General features: G+C 41.7%; 2 protein-coding genes across 2 annotated transcripts; one reads left to right on the forward strand and one right to left on the reverse strand.

Annotated features, from left to right (window-relative positions):
* Nucleotides 1–1,233: 1,233 nt before the first annotated feature.
* On the reverse strand, nucleotides 1,234–2,969 carry EAE98_004142 (uncharacterized protein; the record flags this gene model as incomplete). Its single annotated transcript, XM_038951762.1, has 3 exons — nucleotides 1,234–1,642; nucleotides 1,691–2,319; nucleotides 2,373–2,969. The coding sequence occupies 3 exons, from the start codon at nucleotides 2,967–2,969 to the stop codon at nucleotides 1,234–1,236; spliced, it is 1,635 nt and encodes a 544-aa protein (XP_038812235.1).
* A 4,089-nt stretch (nucleotides 2,970–7,058) lies between these two features.
* On the forward strand, nucleotides 7,059–9,268 carry EAE98_004143 (uncharacterized protein; the record flags this gene model as incomplete). The annotated part of the gene is made up of 2 exons (XM_038951763.1): nucleotides 7,059–8,970; nucleotides 9,063–9,268. 2 exons carry the CDS (start codon nucleotides 7,059–7,061, stop codon nucleotides 9,266–9,268), a joined length of 2,118 nt encoding a protein of 705 aa, XP_038812236.1.
* Nucleotides 9,269–11,579: the final 2,311 nt, after the last annotated feature.

The following is an 11,579-nucleotide window of genomic DNA, read 5'->3' on the forward strand; positions in this document are numbered from 1 at the left end:
ATATAATCTCAGCTCTATTTCGACTCCTTATCTTCCCGGTCAACTTACTAATTCTCTCTCCCTCTCCCTCTCCCTCTCCCTCTCCCTCTCCCTCTCCCTCTCCCTCTCCCTCTCCCTCTCCCTCTCCCTCTCCCTCTCCCTCTCCCTCTCCCTCTCCCAATCCCAATCCTCCTCCAGAATTCCCGTAGAATTCCCATAACTAAGTAGTCTCTTCATTTAGTATAATATAATATAATATAATAAAATATGATTTAACATACCACACCACCCCACCCCACCACACTCACCAACTACCCAAATACCTATTCAGCCCTAAAGATACCTAGTCACCACAATTCATTTCACACTCTCTTCTCATTACAGATACTCATAAACACCCACCTACACAGCAACACACAATATCATCATCATTATCATTATCATATCATCTTCACCACCCCAATCATTATAATAAAAAACACGCATAAATTAACTATCTACTCCACCACAACCACTACCACCATCACTATCACTCACTACCCAGAGTATCTGCTCAATCTGTAATAACTCAATGCTCAATGCTCTAATAAGCAAATCATTTGAAGCAACAAACATCAAGCATCAAGTATCTAAAAGAATTTCGAAACTCATGAATTTCGATCAGTTCTATCCGTGGTACTTCTAGAGGTAAAAGTATAAAGTATCCACTTCAAGTTTTGAATCCATCCGAAGAATCATTACCACAAGTATATGCTTTGAATCCTAGCCATACCATAAAACCACCCACCCCATTCGTACAATCCATTTTTTCAATCGCAAAAATCTCAACCATCCATTCTGATATAACATTGGTCCTTTATTCGCAATTTGCTTTTTTTTTTTTTTTAAGAACTCGCATCCCACATCCATTTTCCACAACCATACACATGAAAAAAAGCAAATTCCCGAACCGTTAAACCGTATATCGTTTTGTCGCATTGTAAAATATCAGAAAAACGAGAAACGTCCGCGTCGAAATCGAAATCGAAAATATTATCTCAAGCATATACTCGGTACTCGTGCACAATCAGTCGCTCGTAAAAAGTGTTGTGTGACGAGAAACAATAACCGAAAATGAAGTTTAACCTTCAATTTCTCCATCCTCCGATCAGCAAATAAACATTGACATTGTAAACAAAAAAAGAAACCAGTCATCTCCAAGAGAGGATAGACTTTGCTAACAGTGATAACCTACTCTTGGATCTTTTGACCGATTTAAACCAAATCTTCGGAATTCTTCTCATGTCGAAGGTGAGGAAGTTCCATATCATCCGTGGTGGGATTAAATGGACGACGTGTGTCAGTTGAACTGCTATGACCACCATGATAATTTTTATCTTCATCAAGAAGAATAGCTTGAGGGATAATATCCGCATAGTTAAGATCAGTATCAAGGATATCATCATCAATTGATGTAGCTTCTTTGATGTTCAAGAAGATAACAGGTGCTGCAACAACAAGAGAACCAGCAAGAAGACTCCATGTAATGGCGAATTGAGTAAGGTATGGATAATCCATTGCGTCAATACGCCAAGCAATGGCAGCACCAGCAGATTGGATACCCTTATAGAAACCAGCGAAGTTTGCTGTCTTTCTACCGGAATTGGAAAGTGCACCCATGAACCTATCAGGTGTTAATTTTGATGAACAATTTTGGAACAACAATACATACCAGTAAACAGACAATTGCCAGACAGCATCATAGAATCCATAGGCGATATATAACACCAAACCTTCAGCGTAACCTTCGCTTGTCCAATCCATCTTGCCTTCGTAATCAAGTTTACCAGTAACATCACGATCCGGAACACTAGATTGAAAACCATAACCTGCACCCCAAATAGCGGCAGTCAGGATGATTAGTACAATCAAGCCAGCTCTAGCTCTGGTGGTTCTCTTGAATCTTTGAATATCCAAGGCGTAACCAGATAAGAAAGCACCAATGATTTGTGCGAACCAATACAAAATGTTGTTAAGGGCTCGAGTTCGTGTATTGAAATGTGCGCCGTTGACACCATTGAATTGATATGTGTAAAACCAATTGGAGGCAAAGAACATTGGAAACAGGAGGAAGACATAGACGTTATTCCTTAGTGTGTACCAAAGTCCCCAGATTTCTGTGTTCCAAGTTGGATTTTTCATGAGAATGACATGAGATCCATCGGCACGTCGAACTTTATGCGCATCGCATAGACACAACGCGCTGAGTGCTCCAATGAACATGAGAATGATGAAACCAATGTATGTACCGTCGCTAACAACATGATTTGAAGTGTCTTTGATGTTCAAGGCAAGAGGGATCTAAAGTAAATTATTAGTACGTAAGTCATAAAGGATCCGCGCATTGAACTTACCAAAGCACCAAAGACACCTCCAAGATTGAAGATTGACCAGAACCATGAGATATATTTTCCTTTTGATTCTTCCGGTGGATAAGACATCATAATGGCACCTTGTGCTGTCCAGAGAAGACCAGCGCAAACACCAAGCAATGCACCTGCGAAGATAACATAGCCAGTGTTTTGGGTATGACTATAGCATAGATAGCTTGAAGCATAGACGCAATAGCCCAATCCACCCAAACTCAAAGTGAGTCTAATTCCGAGACGATTTGCAAAGGTACCTGCAAAGAAACCGACGACCGAGAAGGTGGAATAGAGAGCTGAGTTTGCATTGTCTGCTGGTTTTGCAGAAATTTGACCACCACCACCAAGACCACTGAGCGCATTATACATGCCAACACAGAGGAAGCATACAAGTGCGACCAAGACCAGTTGAATTTGTGGCGACGCGTAGTAGGGAAGAAGATATTTACCAATGCGAATGCGTTTGTAGAGCCATCCTGGTGGAGCACTGGAAACCGATGGAGGTGCAGGAACTGGCTTGATAGTTGCCGTGCTATAGTAGGAAGAATTGGAAATGGCGGACTGTGGTTGTAAATGGTCGGTCATGATGAAGACTTTACTATTGTGATCTTCTTCGAATGGCTTGAGGGTTATTCGAAGAAATCAGGTATGAGAAAGGGTTTTTGTGCTGACGATCTAAATAAAGATCGAATTCAAACTCAAAAGGTTCAATTTTGAGAGGTGAAGGTTTGACGGTTGAAGGTTTGACGGTTGAAGGTTTGACGGCTGAAGGTTTGAAGATTAAAGGGTTGAAGATTGTGAAGTAGGAAGGAAGAAGAGGGGTAGAAAGCAGAGAGGAGAAGATGATTTTGTTGCTCTGTTCAAATTGACGGAATCAATTTGACCAAAATTAAGCTTTTGAAGTTGAAGGTGAACGCGAACGCAAAGCGGTTTGATATAGAAGTGAGGGAGTGAGGAGAGAAGTGATAAGCGTTCAATTCAATTTCGAAATACCACCCAAGCAATGCCGAAAACTACTCTCGGACCCTCGGGTAGTTTTGATTTTCTTGAATGTTCCGTCCCGATATCAAATAGAGAAGGGACGATAATCTTCCTACCACTGTTTTGTGTTCTTCCTCTCCGTGATGACCAATCAGAGAATTCCTTTCAAAAGGAAAGAGCCGCACCATCACCATCACCATCACCTGCACCCTCCATCTCGCCCATCCATCACCCCATACTCAAGAACATCGAGGATAAAAAATTCACTTCATTCATTAATCATGCCACACGGTACATTCAACTCCGACTTCCTGACCAATCATCGATTCAATATCAATTCAGTAATTCAAATAGTATTATGTAACTTGAAAATTACACTCCGAGGCCTTGAAATGACAAGACATATCAGGAATTGATATTGATGGGATTCCTTCCTCTCATTTGATCCTCACTTGATCACTTACCTACGAACAATCAATTATTTGATTAATATCGTTCGATGCCAAGCCATGAGAGAAGATTGCCTAGGGATAAATCAATCTTACAGCTTGACTGATTCTTTTGATGACTCGGGAATGTTCAGGAAGCGTTGGTATCTCATCCGATATATCGGTTCAGGATTCCTTGCCTTATTGGTTGAAACGTTTGAAGGAAGCTAAAGGGATCGAAGTTCGATATTAATACAGTGCCGGCGCTAGCTTGAGCAACCTTGCAGGATTCTGTCAATCCTAGAGATCTCATTTCCTCGATGCACCTTGCCGATATCAATGTTACCCTCATCTGCTAACGGCGTTTGTTGCGTGTAATTATATCAATGAACAAACGCGGGAACCGTGTACGCTCATGGTGTGCAGGGCATTTTTATGCGCAGCTAGAGTTGAGATCGGGAGCCCTAACAAACCTGGAATCCTTGAGGTTTGAAGGAGGCATTCCTCCAGGTTCTATGAAAGCTCTTCTGTGGTTTGCTACAACCGGCTTCTTGCATGACGGGGCTTTGCTCTACTTGTATACAGTTAAAGTATGCCTACTCGACAGCTTATCGGGTAGTATGCCATTCAGTGATGACTCCCAGATCCATATCCTCGGTAAGATCGGATGTTTACGTGTCTGGCAATTCGCAATAATCCTGCGGCCATGGAATATTTCACCCCAATCGAGCGCCAAGGGCCAGTAAGATTCGACATCAGAAGAAGTATGCAGCCTCGAAGTCGAACCTAATATCGAAAGGACCCTGAGATTGATATCTGGTGTGTGTGATATGACTTCGTTACTCTGACATCCACATTACCAACTTTCCAAAAGGTAGCGATTTTCCCATGAAGCTGCGGATTGTCGGCTTCAAATGAAGGCCGCCGCTTCCTTCGTGATATTTTGAAACAGGGCGATTATATGTATTCATATGTGGTGGTGTGTTGACTTTCCATTTCGAATCCATGTGAATGGTTCGGGAAGGTAATGTTGGAATAATCATACTTCGCCCCATTCTCTCGCTCCTGCTGCCTGCCGTCGGTAGCCGATACATTTGAATGTTAATAGGCAGCAATCCAACTTCTCGTTTGATTTTCCGATTCTCTTCTCACCTATACTGATACTTTCCGGATGAAGCTTACAAGCATATTCATTTGTTGCTGGACTCATGGATGGAGACAACACCAAAGTCGAACAAATTCTCTTGAGTGTCCGACATAGAGGTCAGCATTTAGATCCGATCCTCAAATCCTAAGTTCTTCCACAGCTATATATACGGAGTATGACTCGTATAGCATTCACGAGTGGATAACAGATGAAACCCTTTCAAAATAGCCTGCCTCCACGGCAGTGGTCCCCGAAGGGCCAGCGGAGCGACATTCTATTTCATGCATGATTTTTGAATTGATGGGGGCAAGCCCCCAAAACCCCTTTACCTCGCTGCGCTCGAGAACATATATATAGAACGGTCGGATAACTGAGTAAGTGAGAAAATGGTGATCTGTTGTCCCCAAACATGTAGATCTTGGTTATTTGGTGATCATCATTGAGCTAATGATTTCAGGAAACCCGTGCAGTTTAACTCACCGATATCCCAAGCCGAATACGGGCACCGAGAAACAAGCTATGTGTCAAATTCAAAAGATCGCTTAGAACTGCAACAATCATGTGTGTCTGACACTGACAGGAATATATAAAATTTGAGTTTGATATCACGATCTTCGGACTGCTTTCGAAATCATAAATGCCATGTATCCCATCGGCCGGAAAGGGTCCAAGGTATGTATATATGATATCAGCTTATTCGACTCGGTGGTATTCCGGTATACGAAGTATAAATAAGCACTCGAGCCACTGAACATAAATGATCAACATGGACAACATCTCAGCCCCTCGAGAGCCCCAGAGAAAAATGTCCCATGGGACAAGAAAAAGGTGGGGTAATTTCCAAGTCCTGGAGTGCTTTTACTCATAAAGTGTTCCCATTTCCCATAGTTCAAGAAGAAGTGGAATGAATGACTTTTCCGGATTAAATAAATTTTGATTTGATTGAATGAATGACTTTTTGGGTGGAGTAATTATATAGTACACCTAGAGACCTACGAGAGATGTAAGCCCCTTTTTCCGGTTATTCCGCGCCTATTCATGTCATCCATGTTATTGCTGTTCTCGATCTTCTCTTCACATACCTACCTACCGGTACCTACCAGTCTCAGCCAGTGTACTCGTAGACTCGTAGTACGTTGGCGGTAATATTTCCATCTTCTATCATGTGCACCCAGATTATGCAAGCGCAGAGCCCAACATTCCTCTTTTTCCATTGGAGGAAGAATTTCTTGGAAGAATGGAAGATTTAGGAACAGGGGCGTAATGGTGTGTAATGGTGTAACGGAGAAAGATCAGAACTTGTGAAATGCGCTTGGCCCAATATGTACATCCGGGTGCACGTTCCTTGATTGAATGGTGGGAGAGGTTTGGTGGGAGTGAAAGTGAAGGGTAGTGAAGGGTGAGGTAGAAAATGATACTTTAAACAAAAGACATAAGGTTATAGTATTAGATATTGAATTGATATTGATCTTGAACTTGATCTTGAACTTGATATTGACATGAATATACATATACATATAACTTTCCCCTCAATGTAAATAGATGATTGATCCTTTGACATTTTCTTCTTCTATTATCAAATATCATCTATTGAATCATTCAACACCTACCTAGGTACATATATAAGATTCATACAATTCGACATTCCAGATTTTATTCTCGAATTCAATCATTTGCATTTAATGATTCTTTCAAGTCTCCCAACCCAACCTCAATACCACACCACCACCCCTCCTCAAAGAACCAAGCTTTGAAACCACCCTTGGAATAATTCCTTTTGATTTTTGGTTGATATCCCTCCCGACTTCATAACTCAATTGAAATCTGTTAGTTGGATCAATTAAGCGGGCTGATCTGCATTCAATTAATACTTAGTAGCTAATACTTAGCAAGTTTGGCATACCAGGCGCTTTCATCATCATACACAACCAACCCAACACGAATTAAAATCTCCACTTGGACTTTGCCTGAGATCAGAACAACTTTGCCGCTCCATAACTCTCCAACTCTTCAACTCTCCCCCAACTCTCCCCCAACTCTCCATTCCTCGCAACCTCCTCTTGCTCCTCTTCTCCATCTCCCCACGAATTTCCCATCCGCATACTTCATTAATTGATAATGGCGTTCCGTCAGCGCCTCGCAAAACCTTTATTATACACAATTGGAGCTACATCAGTCGGTGGTGGCGTCCTCTACTACACATACCGACCACGAAACATTCCCGGTTCAGATTCCGCAGTCGTTCCTCCTTTCGGCGCAGATGGCCACTTTATTCCTCCTAGATTCCCCAAGATCAAGAGCAGACTAGAACAAATTGCAGATTTGAAGAGAAGTGGAGGATCTCAAGGTTCCATCAGTGTGCCGCAGAACGAAGACGATGTATATGATTTGTTGGTCATAGGAGCCGGAGCCACAGGTGCAGGTGTAGCCCTCGATGCGGCAACGCGCGGATTGAAAGTGGCAGTGGTCGAAAGAGATGATTTCAGCAGTGGCACAAGTTCCAAGAGTACAAAACTGGTACATGGAGGTGTGCGATATTTGGAAAAGGCAGTGTGGGAGTTGGACTATAATCAATATGCGTTGGTGAAGGAGGCATTGCGGGAACGAAAATACTTTTTGGATACAGCACCACATTTGTCGAGTTGGTTACCGATTATGCTGCCTTTGGATAAATGGTGGAAAGCACCTTATTATTGGGCAGGTACAAAGGCATATGATTTCTTGGCTGGAAGTGAGGGTATCGAAACGAGTTACTTTTTGACGAGGAGTAAGGCTCTCGATGCTTTCCCTATGTTGAAGAAGGATAATTTGGTCGGAGCTCTGGTTTATTACGATGGCGCTCATAATGATTCGAGAATGAATGTCTCGTTGGCTATGACTGCTGCGTTATACGGAGGTACCGTGGTAAATCATCTCGAAGTCACCGGATTGGAAAAGGACGCCAATGGAAAACTGTGCGGTGCAACCGTTAGAGATTTGATAGATGAGAAGGATGGAAAAACGTCAAAAGAATTCAAAATCAGAGCAAAGGGTGTGATCAACGCAACAGGTCCTTTCTGCGATTCAATCAGAAAGATGGATGATGAAGCGGTTAAGGAAATTGTAGCACCAAGTTCAGGTGTTCACGTTATTCTTCCTGGTTATTACAGTCCTCAAAAGATGGGTCTTATTGATCCTAAAACCTCAGATGGGAGAGTCATTTTCTTCCTTCCATGGCAAGGAAACACGATCGCTGGTACAACAGATTCCCCCACTAAAATCTCATACAACCCAGTTGCATCAGAAGAGGAAATCGATTGGATTCTTTCGGAAATTCGAAGATACCTTGCTCCAGATATCAATGTTAGAAGAGGTGATGTTCTAGCTGCTTGGTCAGGTATTCGTCCTTTGGTTAAAGACCCAAATGCGAAAAACACGGAATCCCTTGTTAGAAATCATCTTATCAATATCTCACCATCAGGTCTCTTGACTTGTGCAGGTGGTAAATGGACAACTTATCGTCAAATGGCAGAAGAATGTGTTGATGAAGCCATTTCGGAATTCGGACTCAAGACTAAGCCAGTAAGAGATGCACCAGATGTTTCAGGAACTCAACTTCATGATGATGGTGCTCATCTCAATGGTACTTGTCAAACTCATCAAGTTAAATTAGTCGGTGCACATGGATTTTCGAAAACTCTCTTCATTAACCTTATTCAACATTTCGGATTGGAAACAGATGTTGCCAAGCATTTGACTGAGAATTATGGTGATAGAGCTTGGACTGTGGCGTCACTTTCTTCCCCTACCGAACAACGATTCCCAGTTAGAGGGGAAAAGATTTCTCCACTTTATCCATTTGTCGATGGTGAGGTTAGATATGCTGTTAGACATGAATATGCGCAAACCGCAGTTGATGTGCTTGCGAGAAGAACTAGATTGGCATTTTTGAATGCACAGGCTGCTTTGGAGGCGGCACCAAAGGTTATTGATATCATGGCTGGAGAACTTGGATGGAGTAATAAGAGAAAGGAGGTTGAGTGGACTGATAGTAAGTTTTTCTCCGCAAACCCCAAATTTTGCCATTCCGTCTTCTTCTCTCCATCTTCGAACATCATTAAACACTCACTAACAATAAAATAGCTGTCAAATTCCTCGAATCAATGGGTCTTCCTAAATCTAAACTCACGGCTACGAGAAAACAGGTTGAATCGGGGAAGTTGGAATTCAAGGATTCAGTGGAATATAAAATGTATAGTAGACATGATCAACCAGGAGATGAGCTGGAAACAGATCTTAAATTTGGCGGAAAGGGCGGGTTGAAGAGTGGTGCTGCGGCGGAGAAGTGAGTGGTGTTTTGTTGAGGTCGATGTGTTGATGTGATATATGAATAGAGTAGATTAGGGAGGGGAAGAGTGAGAGAGGAATTGTGGATTTGGGGGATTTGGGAGAATTGATTTCAATTGATATCAATTGGTGTATGTATGTATGTAGGTATGCATGGGTTTGCGATGGATGGATGGATGGATGGATGGATGGATTATTTTTATAATTCTTGATGCTTGATGTTAAGGTACCTATGATAGGATAGGATAGGATGGGATAGGATAGGATAGGATGGGATAGAATAACGTGGATAGAAATAGATGAGTGTGGAAAAATGAAGAATGAAAAGTGGGAAGAGGGAAGTAGGAAGGGGGAAGTGGGAAGGGGGAAGTGGGAAGTAATGAATATTTTATTTATTTATTTGTTTATTTTTTGGTTGTGTTTTCTGTGATTTTGTGATTTTGAATAGTTGGAGGGTTGGAGGTTGGAGGTTGGAGGGTTGAAGGGTTGGAGGGTTGGAGGTTGGAGGTTGGAGGTTGGAGGTTGAAGTTATTGGGGGGTTAGGGTTAGGGAGATGAAGGGTTAGGGGGGAGGAATAGAGGGGAGGGGAAGGGAGAGAGGGAGATATCAAAAGGCTGGGAATAATGATAAAAGGGACAGGGAAGTAAAAGGGTAAGGGGAAAGCAAAAGCAAAAGCAACAGGTGTAGAAAAGACAAGGAAAACTGATGGGTATGGGAGAGTAATGGGTGTAGGAGAGTAATGTGCTGTGGAAGTAGGATAATGCTATGCTATGGTGTTGTTGATAATGAAAATGAATAATGATGATATCTGTGGTTCTTATAGGATTGGATTGGATTGGATTGGATTGGATTGGATTGGATTGGATTGGATTGGATTGGATTGGATTGGATTGGGATTTTTATATCTATTGTTGTTACTTTCATTATAATATTTGCTATTATTATATATACCTATGTAAAGCTCCCTTTTGGTATTGGCAATGATTATTAGAGTTGTCCTACGCTTTTGTGGGCTAATAGTGTTAAAGTGGTCAACCCTAGTATTGTGTTCCAGATAAGCTCTCAAAGCAGTGTTCTGACCTTCGTCATCCCCCATACTAAGTTCCTCGAGACCTGGTCCAAATAGGCCGAGGACTGCTGCTCTTGTCCAGACTTGTATGTGGTCGTTGGAGAGAGGGTCCAACTGGAACCAAATCCGTGTTTTACTATATGCCTTAATAAATAGGAAATAGGAAAATTAAGATGGAGATAAAGATAGAGATAGAGAAAGGGGTGAAAATTAAACGAGAGACGTATAAAACAAGTGGAAATTGGAGATGGGGTATCTGTGTGGATATGAAATATAATCTCATTTTCTCGAAGGAGGTGTATGTGAGTTTGTGTGTTGGTTTGGGGATGGGTGTGAGGAGATGGGGAGATGGGTAGGGGATTGGACAGGATGTGATGAGGAAGGGGAAGAGGAAGATGAATGGGAAGGGAAATGGGGATGAGGACTGGGTTGTATGAATAGAGAAGTAGCGGTGATGATGAGGGCTGTGACGGTGAATATGTAGAAGAGGTGAAGATAAGGTTGGGAAGAGGAATGATGAGAACGATGAGGAAGAGTGGAAATTTATGACTGGGAATTATAGGGCGATATGATGGTGACGATAGTATTGACGACAGTGAAAACTTAACCTCAATGCCTCATTCTTGCCATCTAGTTACACTATCATTTATTTTGACACTGAATCTCAGGATAGATAGATGCACATATAAATATGATATCCTCTAGTATCTGATTTTGAGCTGATATTCTATATTTCGATACCAAAAAATGCAGTTCTGTGCTTCAAAGCCTTAACGGACTCAACCATATCTTTATTGAGAATAGATGTTATGAAGAATATAAATTAGGAGGTGGTTTAAATAGTGTACTAATGTGAAATGGATTTTGCCGAGAATGGGATTATGTTGGTTGTAGGGGATGTTGATTCTATATTGAAATGTGAACGGAGATTTCAGAGGGGAGAGTGAATTCTTTTGTGAAAGGAGGGAGCTTGACATAAGGAGATTTGAAGTAAGAGTATATAAGCGAGGGATTTGTATGATTGTTTTTCTGTGGATTGGGAAGAAAATGCAGAGAGGTATTAGGGTGTTAGAGGTGTGTCTTTGAGGAAAGAGATTTGTCATCGAATTCAGGAAAAATAAGAGAGAAAGAAGGACGAGAGGAGTGAGTAATTTCTGACGAGAGTGATGGTGAGAATGAGAATTACAATGACAGCAAGAAATCCGATTTGACAATAAAATTTGAAATTACTCGAATAATGTAAT

This window comes from Botrytis deweyae (assembly GCF_014898535.1).
Source record: "Botrytis deweyae strain B1 chromosome Unknown BDEW_007, whole genome shotgun sequence".
Lineage (NCBI taxonomy): Eukaryota > Fungi > Ascomycota > Leotiomycetes > Helotiales > Sclerotiniaceae > Botrytis > Botrytis deweyae.